This window comes from Muntiacus reevesi, chromosome 1 (genome assembly GCF_963930625.1).
Source record: "Muntiacus reevesi chromosome 1, mMunRee1.1, whole genome shotgun sequence".
In the NCBI taxonomy this organism is placed as follows: Eukaryota; Metazoa; Chordata; class Mammalia; order Artiodactyla; family Cervidae; genus Muntiacus; species Muntiacus reevesi.
In genome coordinates, this window is record NC_089249.1 from 252150602 (window position 1) to 252169838 (window position 19237).

General features: G+C 39.3%; 1 protein-coding gene across 4 annotated transcripts in view; it reads left to right on the top strand.

Moving 5' to 3' along the window:
* HMMR (hyaluronan mediated motility receptor) overlaps window positions 1–16843 on the top strand; it is a 38442-nt gene extending 21599 nt beyond the window's left edge. For all 4 annotated transcript variants that reach the window (XM_065919039.1, XM_065919041.1, XM_065919042.1 and 1 more), the window contains exons 13-18: window positions 2160–2306; window positions 2564–2716; window positions 2804–2903; window positions 3722–3898; window positions 14795–14957; window positions 15903–16843. In XM_065919039.1, the coding sequence (XP_065775111.1) occupies window positions 2160–2306; window positions 2564–2716; window positions 2804–2903; window positions 3722–3898; window positions 14795–14957; window positions 15903–15922 (760 nt within the window). In that variant the 3' untranslated portion in view covers window positions 15923–16843. The remainder of the gene's footprint in view (window positions 1–2159; window positions 2307–2563; window positions 2717–2803; window positions 2904–3721; window positions 3899–14794; window positions 14958–15902) is intronic.
* Window positions 16844–19237: the final 2394 nt, after the last annotated feature.

The following is a 19237-nucleotide window of genomic DNA, read 5'->3' on the forward strand; positions in this document are numbered from 1 at the left end:
ATATTAAAAAGCAGAGACATTACTTTGCCAACAAACTTCCGTGTAGTCAAGGCTTTGGTTTTTCCAGTAGTCACGTATGGATATGTGAGTTGGACCATAAGGAAGGCTGAGCACTGATGAATTGATGCTTTTGAACTGTGGTGTTGGAGAAGACTCTTGAGAGTCTCTTGGATTGCAAGATCAAACCAGTGAATCCTGAAGGAAGCCAACCCTGCATATTGTTTGGAAGAACTGATGCTGAAGCTCCAGTACTTTGGCCACCTGTGACAAAGAGCCGACTCATTAGAAGAGCCTGTGATGTGGGAATGATTGAGGGCAGGAGAAGGGAACAAAAGAGGACAAGATGATTGGATGGCATCACTGACTCAATGGACATGAGTTTGAGCAAGCTTCAGGAAATGGTGAAGGACAGGGAAGCCTGTTGTCCATCGGGTCACAAACAGTTGGACACTACTGAGCAACTGAACAACTATATACATATATAACTTTGAGTGCTGTTCTCAACTCTGAAAAGAGATTTTCCTTATTGCTACTTTGAAAACTAGTGCCTTTAGAGACTTCTAGTTATTCTATGATGTTAGTCACCATAAGTATGTGAGTAGCATTAAAATTTATTTTTCGAACCTGACCTCCCCTTTCATCCTCTACCCATATATTCAGCTGCCTACTTGACTTCAGTAGTTCTCTCACCGTCCTCTGGTATTAACCCCACCAAAACAACTCTGGATCATCTTTGTCTCCCTTTGTCCCTCTCGTGTCTCGTTCTTGTTGATTGCAGTTGGTGACATCTCCATCTTCTGAGTTTCTCCTTCCATAAATCTCGAGTCATCATAATCATCTTCTCTCCCTTTCTACCAACATTCAATCTCTTTCTTGATTTTTTCCATTCTGCCTCCAAAAGAGATCTCACATCTTTCTTTTGCCAGCTCCTTTGTTCAAGCCTCCTTTACCACTCACCTGGGCTGAATAATAATCTTCCTCTGGTTAATCCTCCAGTTCAGCATTCCTGTCCCTCCCCAGTCAGTTCTTTGCATATCTCTGGAATAATCTACACACTTACTTAAGAGACCTTTGAAGTATGTCCTTTATCATTCAGGTAAGCCCACTGTGCCCCACCAGCAAGGACTCTTGTTTCTGCTCCTGCCTCGCTCGTTCATTAGACTCCTGTCACAGCTCTTTTTTTTTTTTTTTTTTCTTATGGTTAAGATTTTATTTATGTAGTTTTGACTGTGCTGGGTTTTCGTTGCTCTGCAGACCTTTCTCTCGTTGCGGTGAGTGGGGGCTGCTCTAACTGCAGCACGTGGGCTTATCAATGAGGTAGCTGTTCTTGCTGAGGAGCATGGGCTCTGGGGCCCTTGAGTTCAGTAGTTACAGCACAGGCTCAGTAGTTGTGGCCACAGGCTTAGTTACTCCACAGCATGTGGGGTCTTCCCCAGACCAGGGATTGAACCCATGTCTCCTGCATTGACAGGCGGATTCTTTACCACTGAGCCACCAGGCAAGCCCCATTCCCAGCTCTTAACGGACTGTGTTCTACTGCCTCCGAGCATATACGCATCTTTTCCCTCTGAAATACTTTCCCCAATTGGCTCGCTAAATCCTTCTTACTCATCATATCTCAACTGAACTGTAAATTCCTCAGAAAAGCCTTTTCTGAATCATGAAGCAGAATGTAGATTCTCCAGTTTTATCAGCTAACAGGTTCTGTAGTTTTCCTTCAGAACACTTAGAACAAAATTAATTATGTATTTATTTTTCCTTTTATTTGGCAACAACCTGAAGAGCCTTTTTTTCCTCTCTCTTACTTGCAAGATAATAAAGTATGACAGTAGGTAGAGGGATTGTATGGGTTTTTTGTTTTGAGGTAATTTCCATGTTTGATAGTTGATTTCTTTTCATCTTTGTTCATAGATTCTGCCCAGAGTAGGCACTTGACTCTTTTCTTTAAAAGAACTGCGTAAGTCATATAAGTTCATGTTAAGTATTAAGTTGACTTCAAAACACTGAATTTTTACCTGTGCAAATGTGAAAATAGATAAGGTTTTTTTTGTTTTACCTAAAAGTGTATAAAATGTAAACCAATCAGCTATAGATTTGTCGTGCATACATTAGTTAGAAAAATCCTTTACCCTTCTTTTGTTTTTGTTTTTTTAAATAAGCTATAAAGCATCAACAGCAAGTGAGCTAGAAGATCTTAAGGTGCAGAATGAGTCACTTAAGGAAAAACTGGCCAAGGCTGAGCAAAGTGCAGAGGATGTCCGAGATCAGATATTGGCAACTGAGAACTCAAATCAAGAGTATGCAAGGTATGTAGGAGAAATAAAACCTGCCCACATCTGTGGTCTTAGAACCATTAGGACAATTGGATGTTGCTGCAAGCCAGCTACTAAGTGATGCAGAAAACTAATCCAATGGTTTGCTTTTGGTGATCTTCAGTGGTGAATTATGAATTTACATAGTTTGAAAAGTATAATTCTTAACAGTTCTTTGAGATTCTATTTTTAGAAAAGGTAATTGAAATGGCTGTAACTTTCTTAATGGACTCTTCTCTCTCAAACCCAAGGATGCTTCTAGATCTGCAGACCAAATCAGCACTTAAAGAAGCAGAAATTAAAGAAATTACAGTTTCTTCTCTTAAAAGAATAACTGATTTGCAGAACCAACTCAAGCAACAAAGCGAAGACTTTAAGAAACAACTGGAAGAGGAAGAAGCAAGGTAATCTAGGTTGAAAACTGAAATGCCATGCATCTCAAGTTATTGTTTCTAGTATACTGTGTTTTTAAATTTAATTTTCCCTTACAGAAAAACTGGAAAAGAAAACTCAGTAGCAGAATTAACTGAGGAAGTGAATAAGTGGCGTCTCCTCTATGAAGAATTATATAATAAAACAAAGCCTTTTCAGGTCTGTCAATTAGGACTTAACTTATTTGTATTTGAGAATTTGTATTGTTCCCTGTCACAGGCATGACAGTGACATGGTTCTTCTGAAAGATCATTTTGCTGTGCATTTACAGTGCCAGTCCAACTTCCTATTACAGAAGGTTTATTATAGATGTTACTACATTTTTATGCATACATTTTTAATATGGCCTTTATAGGCCTAAATATTACCCCTTAATAAGATTCTTAAAAGTTAATACCTTAGAAGGCTCTCCTGATATGAACTTTTGATCATCTATATAAATTTATGACACTTATCAAAATAAGATAAATGTGAATCTGGGTATTTAGAGTCAGAAGACAATATTGGTTATAATGTGTTGTGGTAATACAGATTAGGCCGGCTAGCAGGTCTTCTTTCCCTGTTTCTTTCTTTCTGTTTGATTGATCTTTGAAATGAAAAACAACTTTTTATTTAAAAAAAAAAAAAAAAAAGACAATTTATGGAGAACCCTAAGAGTAAGTCAGTATACTCTATTTTTGTCTTTTGCCTTTTTTGTTGTTGTAGTTGTTGAGTTTCTTATTTAAATATTTATTTACTTATTTGGCTGCACCGGGTCTTAATTGCAGCATGTGGGATCTAGTTCCCCAACCAGGGATCAAACCTTGCCCCCTGCATTGGGAGCCTGCAGTCTTCTGCAGTCTTAGCCACTGGACCACCAGGGAAGTCCTGTCTTTTGCCTTTTTACTTTCTTTCACTTTAGTTTTCCTTATAGTTAATATGAGTCAAGTAGGACTTAATAATTTTAAGTGTTAACTTTACAAAAAAATCTTTTTCAGCTACAACTGGATGCATTTGAAGCAGAGAAACAGGCTTTGTTGAATGAACATGGTGCAGCTCAGGAACAACTAAATAATCTAAGAGATTCATATGCTAAATTATTGGGTCATCAGAATCTAAAGCAAAAAATCAAGCATGTTGTGAAATTGAAAGATGAAAATAGCAATCTCAAATCGGTTTGTAAAGTAACATTTATTTCTGTTGATATTGGGGTGGGTGGTTTTTATTTTATCACGATAATGCTGACTTCATAAAATGAGTTGGGAAGTGTTTCACCCTTTCTATTTATGGAATAGTTCATGAATTATTGGTTTTAACTCTTTACTGAATGTGTAATGGAATTCAGTGGTGAAGGCATCTGGACCTGGACTTCTCTTCTGTGGATGGTTTTTGATCAGTAATTCAATCTCTTCACTTATTATACTAGGTCTATTCAAACTATTTCAACTCAAAACCTATGGGATGCATCAAAAGCAGTTCTAAGAGGGAAGTTTATAGCAATACAATCCTACCTCAGATTGACTATTTCTTCTTGAGTCAGTTTCAGTAATTTGTGTTTTTCTAGGAATATGTTCATTTCATATTCTGATGTGTTGATTCACAATTGTGTGCCATATCCCCTTATATTCCTTTTTATTTTGATACTGTCAGTAGCAATGGCTCCTCTTTCATTTCTGATTCTAGGAATTTGAGTCTACTCCCTTTTTTTTAAGTTCCTTTACTTCTGCAACATGTTTATAATGACTTTAAACCCTTTTTTGGATAAGTTCAATATTGGATAACTCTCAGTTTTTGTTGAGACAGAAACAAGCAGTTTTTTTTGCCTGCTTTTACCCAGTATGTAAATCATGTGTTCCTCTTTGCATACTTTATACTTTTTCTGTTAGAAAATGGATGTGTTAGACAAGGTATTGTAGCACCTCTGGGTACTGCTGTCCCCTTGCTGGTATGTTGTTATTTTCTTGTTTAGTGAAGTCTCTTCCTCCTCCCTACCGCCCACTAGTTTGTGCCTCTGATGTTGCTGCTGAGAGAGGTTCAGTGTCAGGTGTGTCCACAGTCACCCTGAGATGACTCTGGTTTGGTAAGGCTGCCTCCCTCTCTCCCCAATCACACATAGTTGCTGGCTTATCCCTCTATTATTTTCAACATTGCCCCAGGTCATAAATTCCTCTACAGATTAATCCAGTCTAATTCTGGTTCCTTTGTTGGAATTGTGTCTTAGGTCAGTGATTGACTTTGTTCTGGCTACAGGAGGTCCCCTCCCACCTGTCTTATTCACCACTTCTCTACAAACTAGGCAATTTACAGTTTAGTCCAGTTTTTAATCACTTCCCATTTCCTTGCACCACACAGCCTCTACTGTTCTTAAGGGCACCCTTCAGCTTGAACTGCTCTAAATTCTGTTGTAAATGAAGTCACTTGCTTTGGGAATAAATTCAGTTCAGCTCAGTCGCTCAGTTCATGTCCGACTCTTTGCGACCCCATGAACCACAGCACACCAGCCCTCCCTGTCCATCACAAACTCCTGGAGTTTACTCAAACTCATGCCCATCGAGTCGGTGATGCCATCCAGCCATCTCATCTTCTGTCGTCCCCTTCTCCTCCTGCCCCCAATCCCTCCCAGCATCAGGGTCTTTTCCAATGGGTCAACCCTTCGCATAAGGTGGCCAAAGTACTGGAGTTTCAGCTTCAGCATCAGTCCTTCCAGTGAACACCCAGGCCTTATCTCCTTTAGGATGGACTGGTTGGATCTCCTTGCAGTCCAAGGGACTCTCAAGAGTCTTCTCCAACACCAACTTTCAAAAGTATCAATTCTTTGATGCTCAGCTTTCTTCACAGTCCAACTCTCACATCCATACATGACCACTGGACAAACCATAGCCTTGACCAGACAGACCTTTGTAGGCAAAGGAATGTCTCTGCTTTTTATTTTTTTATTTTTTATTTTTTTCATTTATTTTTATTAGTTGGAGGCTAATCACTTTACGATACTGCAGTGGGTCTTGTCATACATTGACATGAATCAGCCATGGATTTATATGTATTCCCCATCCTGATCCCCCATCCCACCTCCCTCTCTACCCAATCCCTCTGGGTCTTCCCAGTGCACCAGGGCCGAGCACTTCTCTCATGCATCCAACCTGGGCTGGTGATCTGTTTCACTATAGATAATATACATGTTTCGATGCTGTTCTCTCGAAACATTCCACCCTCGCCTTCTCCCACAGAGTCCAAAAGTCTGTTCTGTACATCTGTGTCTCTTTTTCTGTTTTGCCTATAGGGTTATCATTACCATCTTTCTAAATTCCTTTTAATTGTGTTAGTATGCTGTAATGGTCTTTATCTTTCTGGCTTACTTCACTATGTATAATGGGCTCCAGTTTCATCCATCTCATTAGAACTGATTCAAATGAATTCTTTTTAATGGCTGAGTAATATTCCATGGTGTATATGTACCACAGCTTCCTTATCCATTCATCTGCTGATGGGCATCTAGGTTGCCTCCATGTCCTGGCTATTATAAACAGTGCTGCGATGAACATTGGGGTGCACGTGTCTCTTTCAGATCTGGTTTCCTCGGTGTGTATGCCCAGAAGTGGGATTGCTGGGTCATATGGCAGGCAAGGATATACAATGGAAAAAAAACAATCTCTTTAACAAGTGGTGCTGGAAAAACTGGTCAACCACTTGTAAAAGAATGAAACTAGAACACTTTCTAACACCATACAGAAAAATAAACTCAAAATTGATTAAAGATCTAAGTGTAAGACCAGAAACTATAAAACTCCTAGAGGAGAACATAGGCAAAACACTCTCTGACAAAAACCATTCGTCTGCTGATGGACATCTAGGTTGCTTCCGTGTCCTGGCTATTATAAACAGTGCTGCGATGAACATTGTGGTACATATGTCTCTTTCATTTCTGGTTTCCTCAGTGTATATGCCCAGCAAGGGGATTGCTAGGTCATATGGCAGTTCTATTTCCAGTTTTTTAAGAAATCTCCACACTGTTCTCCATAGTGGCTGTACTAGTTTGCATTCCCACCAACAGTGTAAGAGGGTTTCCTTTTCTCCACACCCTTTCCAGCATTTATTGCTTGTAGACTTTTGGATAGCAGCCATCCTGACTGGTGTGTAATGGTACCTCATTGTGGTTTTGATTTGCATTTCTCTGATGATGAGTGATGTTGACCATCTTTTCATGTGTTTCTTAGTCATCTGTATGTCTTCTTTGGAGAAATGTCTGTTTAGTTCTTTGGCCCATTTTTTGATTGGGTCATTTATTTTTCTGGAAGTGAGCTTCAGGAGTTGCTTGTATATTTTTGAGATTAATCCTTTGTCTGTTTCTTCATTTGCTATTATTTTCTCCCAATCTGAGGGCTGTCTTTTCACCTTGCTTATAGTTTGCTTTGTTGTGCAAAAGCTTTTAAGTTTCATTAGGTTCCATTTGTTTATTTTTGCTTTTATTTCCAATATTCTGGGAGGTGGGTCATAGAGGATCCTGCTGTGATTTATGTTGGAGAGTGTTTTGCCTATGTTCTCCTCTAGAAGTTTTATAGTTTCTGTTCTTACATTTAGATCTTTAATCCATTTTGAGTTTATTTTTGTGTATATTGTTAGAAAGTGTTCTAGTTTCATTCTTTTACAAGTGGTTGACCAGTTTTCCCAGCACCACTTGTTAAAGAGGTTGTCTTTTTTCCATTGTATATCCTTGTCTCCTTTGTCGAAGATAAGGTGTCCATAGGTTCATGGAATTATCTCTGGGCTTTCTATTCTGTTCCATTGATCTATATTTCTGTCTTTGTGCCAATACCATACTGTCTTGATGACTGTGGCTTTGTAGTAGAGCCTGAACTCAGGCAGGTTGATTCCTCCAGTTCCATTCTTCTTTCTCAAGATTTCTTTGGCTATTCGAGGTTTTTTGTATTTCCATACAAATTGTGAAGTTATTTGTTCTAGTTATGTGAAGAATACCGTTGGTAGCTTGATAGGGATTGCATTGAATCTATAGATTGCTTTGGGTAGTATAGTCATTTTCACAATATTGATTCTTCCAATCCATGAGCACAGTATGTTTCTCCATCTGTTTGTGTCCTCTTTGATTTCTTTCATCAGTGTTTTATAGTTTTCTATGTATAGGTCTTTTGTTTCTTTAGGTAGATATACTCCTAATTATTTTATTCTTTTTATTGCAATGGTGAATGGTATTGTTTCCTTAATTTCTTTTTCTGTTTTCTCATTGTTAGTGTATAAGAATGCAAGGGATTTCTGTGTGTTAATTTTATATCCTGCAACTTTACTATATTCATTGATTAGTTCTAGTAATTTTCTGGAAGAGTCTTTAGGGTTTTCTATGTAGAGGATCATGTCATCTGCAAACAGCGAGAGTTTCACTTCTTCTTTTCCTATCTGGATTCCTTTTACTTCTTTTTCTGCTCTGATTGCTGTGGCCAAAACTTCCAATAATATGTTGAATAGTAGTGGTGAGAGTGGGCAGCCTTGTCTTCCTGATTTCAGGGGAAATGCTTGCAATTTTTCACCATTGAGGGTAATGCTTGCTGTGGGCTTGTCATATATAGCTTTTATTGTGTTGAGGTATGTTTCTTCTATTCCTGCTTTCTGGAGAGTTTTAATCATGAATGGGTGTTGAATTTTGTCAAAGGCTTTCTCTGCATCTATTGAGATAATTATACAGTTTTTATCTTACAATTTGTTAATGTGGTGTATTACATTGATTGATTTGCAGATATTAAAGAATCCTTGCATTCCTGGGATAAAGCCCACTTGGTCATGGTATGATTTTTTTAAATATGTTTTTGGATTCTGTTTGCTAGACTTTTGTTAAGGATTTTTGCATCTATGTTCATCAGTGATATTGGCCTGTAGTTTTCATCTTTTGTGGCATCTTTGTCTGGTTTTGGAATTAAGATGATGGTGACCTCATAGAATGAGTTTGAAAGTTTACCTTCTTCTGCAATTTTCTGGAAGAGTTTGAGTAAGATAGGTGTTATCTCTTCTCTGAATTTTTGGTAGAATTCAGCTGTGACGCCATCTGGTCCTGGACTTTTGTTTGCTGGAAGATTTCTGATTACAGTTTCGATTTCCTTGCTTGTGATGGGTCTGTTAAGATCTTCTATTTCTTCCTGGTTCAGTTTTGGAAAGTTATACTTTTCTAAGAATTTGTCCATTTCTTCCAAGTTGTCCATTTTATTGGCATAGAGCTGCTGGTAGTAGTCTCTTATGATCCTTTGTATTTCAGTGATGTCTGTTGTGATCTCTCCACTTTCATTTCTAATTTTGTTAATTTGGTTCTTCTCCCTTTGTTTCTTAATGAGTCTTGCTAATGGTTTGTCAATTTTGTTTATTTTTTCAAAAAAACAGCTTTTAGCTTTGTTGATTTTTGCTATGGTCTCTTTAGTTTCTTTTGCATTTATTTCTGCCCTAATTTTTAAGATTTCTTTCCTTCTACTAACCCTGGGGTTCTTCATTTCTTCCTTCTCTAGTTGCTTTAGGTGTAGAGTTAGGTTATTTATTTGACTTTTTTCTTGTTTCTTGAGGTAAACCTGTAATGCTATGAACCTTCCCCTTAGCACTGCTTTTACAGTGTCCCATAGGTTTGGGGTTGTTGTGTTTTCATTTTCATTCATTTCTATGCATATTTTGATTTCTTTTTTGATTTCTTCTATGATTTGTTGGTTATTCAGAAGCGTGTTATTTAGCCTCCACATGTTTGAATTTTTAACAATTTTTTTCCTGTAATTGAGATCTAATCTTACTGCACTGTGGTCAGAAAAGGTGACTGGAATGATTTCAATTTTTTTGAATTTACCAAGACCAGATTTATGGCCCAGGATGTGATCTATTCTGGAGAAGTTTCCGTGTGCACTTGAGAAAAAGGTGAAGTTGATTGTTTTGGGGTGAAATGTCCTATAGATATCAATTAGGTCTAGCTGGTCCATTGTGTCATTTAAAGTTTGTGTTTCCTTGTTAATTTTCTGTTTAATTGATCTATCCATAGTTGTGAGTGGGGTATTAAAGTCTCCCACTATTATTGTGTTACTATTAATTTCCTCTTTCATACTCGTTAGCGTTTGCCGTACATATTGTGGTGCTCCTATGTTGGGTGCATATATATTTATAATTGTTATATCTTCTTCTTGGATTGATCCTTTGATCATTATGTAGTGTCCTTCTTTGTCTCCTTTCACAGCCTTTATTTGAAAGTCTATTTTATCTGATATGAGTATTGCGACTTCTGCTTTCTTTTGTTCTCCGTTTGCGTGTAATATTTTTTTCCAGTCCTTCACTTTTAGTCTGTATGTGTCTCTTGTTTTGAGGTGGGTCTCTTGTAGACAGCATATATAGGGGTCTTGTTTTTGTATCCATTCAGCCAGTCTTTGTCTTTTGGTTGGGTTGTTCAACCCATTTATATTTAAGGTAATTATTGATAGGTATGGTCCCATTGCCATTTACTTTGTTGTTTTAGGTTCATGTTTATACAACCTTTCTGTGTTTCCTGTCTAGAGAAGATCCTTTAGCATTTGTTGAAGAGCTGGTTTGGTGGTGCTGAATTCTCTCAGCTTTTGCTTGTCTGTAAAGCTTTTGAATTCTCCTTCATATCTGAACGAGATCCTTGCTGGGTACAGTAATCTAGGTTGTAGGTTATTCTCTTTCATTACTTTAAGTATGTCCTGCCATTCCCTTCTGGCCTGGAGGGTTTCTATTGATAGATCAGCTGTTATCCTTATGGGAATCCCTTTGTGTGTTATTTGTTGTTTTTCCCTTGCTGCTTTTAATATTTGTTCTCTGTGTTTGATCTTTGTTAATTTGATTAATATGTGTCTTGGGGTGTTTTGCCTTGGGTTTATCCTGTTTGGGACTCTCTGGGTTTCTTGGACTTGGGTGGCTATTTCCTTCCCCATTTTAGGGAGGTTTTCAGCTATTATCTCCTCGAGTATTTTCTCATGGCCTTTCTTTTTGTCTTCTTCTGGGACTCCTAGGATTCAAATGTTGGGGTGTTTCACATTGTCCCAGAGGTCCCTGAGGTTGTCCTCATTTCAAGATTTTGGATCATTTTTATTATCATTATTCTAAATTCTTTTCCGGTAGATTCCCTATCTCCTCCTTTTTTGTTTGACTTGGTGGGCATTTTTCATGTTCCTTTACCTGTTAGGTATTTCTCTGTCTTTTCATCTTGCTTAGATTGCTGTGTCTGGAATGGGCTTTCTGTATTCTGGAGGTCTGTGGTTCCTTTTTATTGTGGAGGTTTCACCCAGTAGGTGGGGTTGGACGATTGGCTTGTCAAGGTTTCCTGGTTAGGGAAGCTTGTGTCGGTGTTCTGGTGCATGGAACTGAATTTCTTCTCTCTGGAGTGCAATGGAGTGCCCAGTAATGAGTTTTGAGATGGGTCTATGTGTTATGTGTGACTTTGGGCAGCCTGTAAGTTGACGCTCAGGGCTATGTTCCTGTGTTGCTGGAGAATTTGTGTGGTATGTCTTGCTCTGAAACTTACTGGCTCTTGGGTGGTGGCTGGTTTCAGTGTAGGTATGGAGGCTTTTGGATGGTCTCTTATTACTTAATGTTCTGTGTAGTCAGGAGTTTTCTGGTGTTCTCAGGTTTTGGGCTTAAGTCTCCTGCCTCTGGATTTCAGTTTTATTTTTCCAGTAGTCTCAAGACTTCTCCAACTATACAGCACTGATAATAAAACTTCTAGGTTAATGGTGAAAAGATTCTCCGCCATGAGGGACACCCAGAGAGGTTCACAGAGTTACATGAAGAAGAGGAGAGGGAGGAGGGAGATAGAGATGAGCAGGAGGAGAAAAGGGGGGACTCAAGAGGAGCGAGACAGATCTACACAGTTGTCTGTTCCCAAAGTCTTCTCTGTATCCCAGACATCCACAAAGATTCACAGAATTGGATTGGGAAGAGAAGGGGAAAGGAGGAAATAGAGGTGTTCTGAGGTAGAAAACGGAGAGTCAAAAGTGGGAGAGAGCAATCAACACACTCCTGAGTAAAAATGGGAACTGGATATTGGTTTCTTAAATGTCCAAAGTTTATATCACATACTGAAAAACAAAAATTAAAAATCTAGAGTAGAGGTTAGACTCTTAAAAATACAATATTAAAAACAAAAACACAAAAAATTTTAGAAATATATATGAAGTTCGGTTCAAAAATAGGGCTTCTCTCTTTTTTTTTTTGCAAGGTTGTAGTGAAATGAAAATGAAAATTAAGGAGTAGTAGAGGAGTAATAGAGGACTTTAAAAGAAAATAAGAGAAAAAGAAAAAAGAAAAAAAAAAAGAATTTTTTTTTCTAATTAAGAAAATTGTAAAAATATATGAAAATGAAAGTTAAGGAGAAAAAATAAAAAAGAAAAGAAAAAAAATTTTTTTATTAAAAATATATCTAGGAATTTCTCTGGAGCTGTTGCAGTCAGTGTGGGTTCAGTTCAGTTTCAGATAGCTCCTTGTTCCAACTTACACTTCTCGATATCTATAGGCCCCTTCCAGTGTAGTCGGTGTTATCTACTAGGATTTTAATCTGTTGCACTGGTCCCTTCTGAAGCGGTTCCCTTTCTTTATTTGGCTTCTGTTTGCCGGTCTCTTCAGTGCTTAATTCCGCCCTGACACAGGCGGGCGGAGGTGGTCTCTTGTTCAGGTTTGCTAGTTCCCTCGCGCTGCGGGGAGGCGGGGCGCTGTTTTCCCGGTCTATGCTGCTCAGGCTCCCGGCTGCTCTATATGGAGCGGGCCCTTGGTTGCGTGCGGTTCCAGTTTTCGGGTACTCCACAAAAGCGCGGACTCGGTTGCGCCTGCGTTTTGTGCCTTCCCTGGCCGGAGCAGCTCGGCAGCCAGGAGCTTGACGGGCGCACTCTCCCCGGGTGCGGTGCGCCTTCTCCCCTCCGTGGTCCCAGCCTCAGTTTCAGCTCGCGCAGGTCCGGTCGCGTGCGTGCGCCCTGTGTCTAGCCCACCCTCCCGGCGGATGTCGACCATCCAGAATCTCAGGAAGTCTTTGGTTAGAAACTGGAGGCCTGTTTGCAGTGCAGTAGGGGATGCCGCCTTTGGGGCCGAGTTTGCCCCTTTCCCCTCCCCCTCTGCCTCCGGCCTCCAGCGGGACTGGGCCGGTCCGCAGCCGGCTAGCTCCTCTGGACTTGTTCAGACCCTTTGTTCTGTGAACGCCGGCCGGCAGCGTGTTCAAGCCGGTTAATTTTCTCTCTCTTTTGCTGTCCCACAGTTTAAGTTGGTATCTCACAAAAGCTCCCTCCGATTGCCCTCTGGGCACTCAGGCCTGGTCCTTACCCTAAGCAATGCCACCTGCTCCTCTCAGTTCCGCCCCCACTTGCTGGTGGCGGATGCCGGCATCTGGGGTACTTTTCTGCTGGGAGTTACTTTTAGGCACGTAATCTGTGGGTTTTATTTGTTTTCCTCTCAGTTAGGTTGCCCTCCGAGATTCAAAAACTTCCCCCAGACCCACCAGTGTGAGGGTTTCCTGGTGTTTGGAAACTTCCTCTGTTAAGACTCCCTTCCCGGGACGGGTCTCCGTCCCTAGCTCTTTTGTCTCTCTTTTTGTCTTTTATATTTTGTCCTACCTCCTTTTGAAGACAGTGGGCTGCTTTTCTGGGCACCTGATGTTCTCAGGTAGCGATCAGAAGCTGTTTTGTGAAGTTTGCTCTGCGTTGAATTGTTCTTTCGATAAATTTGTAGGCGAGAAAGTGGTCTCCCTGTCTTATTCCTCCGCCATCTTGACTCCTCCTGTCTCTGCTTTTTAATATGCTGTCTAGGTTGGTCATAACTTTCCTTCCAAGGAGTAAGCGTCTTTTAATTTCATGGCTGCAGTCACCATCTGCAGTGATTTTGGAGCCCCCCCAAAAAAAGTCTGACACTGTTTCCACTGTCTCCCCATCTATTTCCCATGAGGTGATGGGACCAGATGCCATGATCTTAGTTTTCTGAATGTTAAGCTTTCCGCCAACTTTTTCACTCTCCTCTTTCACTTTCATCAAGAGGCTTTTTAGTTCCTCTTCACTTTCCGCCATAAGGGTGGTGTCTTCTGCATATCTGAGGTTATTGATATTTTTCCCAGCAATTGATTCCAGCTTGTGTTGGAATAAATTAGGAGCTCTGTATTCTCCTCCCAGGCAGGATTTCTGAGACAAGTCTTCAGATCTGAATTTGGGGGCTATGGCAAGGTTTCCTCTGAGTGACACCTCTGTCCCTGTAGCTGGATGCTTAGTAGACTTGGGGGAGAGGGAGATGAGCAATCTGAGGGTTTCTCACTTTGCCTCTGTTGGCTTGGAACCATTGTCTCATGAGCCAGGTAAACGGTGATCAGGGTCTGGGTATTTTCAGCACTCTGCACCTAAGATAGGGCCTTGGTTTCTTGGAAGAAAAGACCCCCCCCCACACACACCTCTCAGCCATATTTGCTGTGGTTCAGATCAAGGGAGAGCTGGGGGCAAGAGGAGAGGTGCTGACATCCTGCTCCTCTTGGCAGGAGAAGCCTGACTGGGAGCTGGGGGAGGAGGGAACCCTGTGCTCCAGGCTTCAGAGGTCTGGTGTGGAGTCTCTGCTTTGCTAAGCAAGGACTAGGGCGAGAGGGAACAGCATTGATTCAAACACAACAGGACATTGCCTTTTTTAAAAAACAAAAACCACTTTTTTATGGATCTGCTTGAATAATTGTTTCTTCACTTGCTATTTTACTTTAAAGCCATTTACAGAGGCTTTAACTAGTTGCTTTTTTTTTGTAATTTTTTTATTTCACTAGGGAGCAAGTCAGCAAAGCTGCTCATGCTGTCTCCCCAGTAGCAACACTCAGCATTTAATTTGGTATTAAACTTTTATCAGAAATACAACTTTGTACCTATACAGGGACAGGAAGATTTAAATGACTTGTTATCTTCTTTGTCATAGCTGTTCATTTTGTAATTTATAGTCTGAAAGCCTATATGCAGTAGGCTTTTGCCATTAAGGTTTGAAAAATGAGCAACTGTGGAATTGTCAGTAATATTGGTAGCACATTTCACCAACATGATCTTCAATAATTATTTACTGACTATTTTTTCTTACAATAGGAGGTGTTAAAACTCCGTGCTCAGCTTACTAAAAGAAAACAAAGTGAAGCAAAACTTCAGGAGGAACTGAATAAAGTTCTAGGTATCAAACACTTTGATCCTTCAAAGGCTTTTCTTCATGAAAGTAAAGAAAATTTTGTTCCCAAAACTCCATTAAAAGAAGGTAAGAAATGAATAAACATACAGAACTCTGTTATCTTCCTTTGGATTTGGTTTCACAGCACTGAGCAAGTTATCTATCTTTATGAACTGTGAAAATCTGTTAACAGTTTCTGATATATCTTCCTTGAAAACTTGGCTTACTTCTTTCTCTCTTTATTTTTTTATATTTATTTACTTATTTGTTTGTTTGGCCACGTGGAGTCTTAGTCGCAACACACAGGATCTTTAGTTGTGGCGTGCAGACTCTAAGTTGTGGCATGTAGGATCTAGTTCCCTGACCAGGGATTGAACCCAGGACCCCTGCATAGGAAGTGTGGAGTCTTAGCCACTGGACCACTAGGGAAGTCCCCTTGTCTGCCTTTTTTGCTCATACCCACTGCCTACCAGAATTAGTCCCTCTATCACACCCTTGATATTTTGTAACCTAAACATCTGATTTGTAATTTTGGAGAAGTAGATTTTTCTTTTTTTCTTTTATTTTACTTATTCACGTTATTTTTGGTTGCACTGGGTCTTTGTTGCCGCTCTTGGACTTTCCCTCGTTGCAGCGGGTGGAGGCTCCTCTTCGCTGCGGTGTGAGGGTCTCGCATTGCGGTGGCTTCCTTTGTTGCGGAGCACAGGCTCAGTAGTTGTGGCACACAGGCTTAGTTGCTTCTTGGCACATGGAATCTTCCCAGACCAGGGATTGAACCCATGTCCCCTACCCTGGCAAGTGGATTCCTATCCACTATGCTACCGGAGAAGTCCATTTTTCTCTTTCTTGACTACAATCTCTGTATCTTTGACAATAAACTGAAATTGGCTGAAATAGCGAATGAAGAAATATAAATAAAATGCAAGTATTGCTTCATCTTCCTTAGAGAAGGTAAACTGCTTTTAGTTCATAATGACAGATGCATCAGTTTTAATTTAGAAAACTAACACTGCTGTTTAATACTCCTTCCAGGCAATACAAACTGCTCCTGAGCTCGTAGTGGAGTTTCGAGAATCATGCAAGTAAACATCTGAAAAGCCTGTTGAAGACTATTTTTTCTTACTATGTATTTTATTATTATTATTGCTTACTATTGTGTTTATAATATTTGTTAATCTCTTATTTAATACTAACTTCCTGTCCTTACATATGTGATAGGAAGTTTGACTGTTTTTACCAGTGTTCTCTGACATTCTAGTTACTCTTGTCAGCACTTCCTCCTTGATGCTCACCCTTATTACCTCATTCTAAATGTTCTGACGCTTTCCAGCTTTGCTCACTCATCCCATCAAATCAATAGTCTTTTAAAAATCATTCTCATGCTATCATTTCCCTATTCTGAAACCTTAGGGTTTTTTTTTAGTTTGATGCTGAAGACCTTTTCTAGTCTGAATCTCTTATGCTAGGCTAAAACACCTTGGCTTGTTCTTGCCTCTACTTTAATTCTCCTAATAATGTTCATTCTCTCCCACCCATCATCTGTTTATCCAGTTCAAATAAGAAATAGAGGCAAGCTTTTTTCCATAGTTATCTCTTACCAAAGCCACTGAGTTGGTTAATAATTTGCAGATTTCTAGACCCCATCCCAGACCTCTTAAATTACAATCTGTGGTTTGGTCTAGAAATCTGCTTTTTTTTTTTTTCTTTCATAAACAGCAGTTAATTCTTAGAAACTCTGCTTGTAACCACTCTTTTGCCGCACCACGCACCAAGTGTGGGATCTTAGTTTCTGATCGGGGATCGAAGCCATGCTCCCTGCATTGGAAACACGGAGTCATAACCACAGGACTGCTGCGGAAGTCCCTGCTCGTAACCTCCTTGGAGAATTTGTCTAGCTGCTTGACATCTGCCTGATTGCTGGGTGTTTGATTAATATTTATGTATCATGAAATAAAATTACACGTTGTCATTGACCCAATTATACAACTTCTGTTGTATGAAATCACATTAATTCTTCTATTTAAGATGCATTCATTGTCTCTGCCCTCCTGTCCCCATATTGTCTCCAGAATCACTAATGGTATTAATAATATACTACTTAGAACGTGGTCCTTCTCCACCTGAAATACCTGAGCTACACAGTTAGTATATTACAAGCCAACTTTTTGTCATGTTTCTCCATTGATGGACCAACAGAGACTATTTTAAATCCAGATAACTTTTCTTAATTATTTAATTAGATATTAATATACAGTTAAGTTCAAAAGAAATGTAGAAATTAGAAAAACTGTCTAATAAAATGGAATCATTCAAGAGTTCTGCTTTTAGCCAAGATGCAGTAACATGGATCAGATTTATTGCTCCTCCTCCTACCCTACACACACACACACACACACACACACACACACACACACAGAGGCATGCACGCACGCACGCGCACCCTAAAACTGTCCAAGAATGACAAATTATACAAAAGAATGATTTTCATGATGTTAAACGTGACCAAAAAAAATGACCAAAAAAAATCCCTAAGACATGACAATCAAGGTGAATCCTACAGTTCATCCATGTTTACAGCCTTGAGAGAATTTGCAAACATACATGAAAGGGGAACCCAGGCCAAGCCCATCCAACTAACCAAGTTGAAAAGCCGGAACTGAGATCTGCGGAGACCAAAGATACTGGAGACGGCAGGACAGAGTACTGAAAGGACAAAACCGCAGGGGAGAATTGTGGAGATGCACAAAGGGTCCCTCAAGGAATCAGCTGCATACTGACTAGTTATGCACGTGAGGAAACTGCCTGAAGCCTGGGGAAGGACTGTCCCCCGAAATTAAAAGTCACAGTGCTCAAAGCTCACACAAGCTAGAAACACTGCCTGTTCCCACCAGCCTAACTTGAAAACCTCATGATTTATAGATAACTGACTAAGATATGCAGAAGGGTTCAGTACTGGGGAATAATTAGTCCTAAAGTGAGCACTCTGGTCCCACCTAACAAATCTTAAAAAAGGAAGACCCAAGAGGATCGGTCCTTTCTAAGAAAATTATTACATTTTGGAACAAAGCTCAAGAAACTGCATAGGTTTATAAAAATGTCAGGCACCCAAGAATGTAAGTTTTACAGTTTCTTAACATCCAATCAAAAGATCCCTAGACATGCAGGGAGGCAGGAAACATCATCTCCTGAAGAGAATATTCAATCAACCCAGAACTGACATAGAGGTTAGAATTATCAGAGGACATCACAATGGCTATTTTATATATTCCATATATACCAAAACTTAGTGAAGATATTTAACATTAAAAAACATCCAAATTGAACTTGTAGAGATAAGAACTACAGTATGTAAGAAAAAAACACAAAATTCTCAATGGGAGTACAGAGAGAAGACATTGCAAAAGGAAAGACTAGTGAACTTAAAAACAGCAATAGGAACTATCCAACATGAAGCAGAAATGAGGTTGAAAAATGAGCAGAACACCAATGTACTCTGGGACAACTTCAAGCAGTCTAGCATATATGTAATCAGAGTTCCCAGAGGAGGGAAGGAGGGGACAGAAAAATCACTTGAAGAAGTAATGGTGGAAATGTTTCCAAATAGGAAAACTAGAACCCTAGAAACAATAAATATGAAACATCACAATTGCTGAAAAGCAGTGATAAAGAAAAACTGTCAACCTAAAACTATCTCAACAAAAGTAGTTTTCAGAAGCAAGGATGAAAAATTATTTTCAGATGTAAAAAAAATTTATTAGTCTCTGTAAAATATAATTGACTGTTAAAAAGAACAGCAAGAGTGTGGTCTGTAGTTTAGACATCTTTAAAATTACATAATGACAGCAATAGCTCAAAGCCTAGGAGGGGGAAAATGGAAGAATATGCAAGCTCTTTATACTATATGTAAAGTGGAATAATGTTACTTGAAGACAGACTGTGGTAACTTAATAATATATACTATAAACCCTAATAAAATCACTAAAATAAAACACTTGTCAATAAGTCAACAAAGATGAAATTATAAAGAAATAGTCAATTCAAAAGGCAGAAAAAGAGGAAAAGGAAAACAACAGATGAGTCAAAAAGAATTTAATAGTATTATAATTAATCATATCAACAATCAAATTAATGTAAATGGTCTGTTTACTTCAATTAAAATGCAGAAATGATCAAATGAGATTACAAAGCAAGATTACTATATGCTGCCTACAAAAATACACTTCATATATAATGACAGAAATAAGGTGAAAAATGCAAGGATGTTAAAAGATACACCAAGCTGAAGGAATAGGAAGACCTAGTCTCTCCTTCCCCTGACAAACAGTAATTCAACAACAATACAGAGACAGATTCCCTTTGGAAATGGG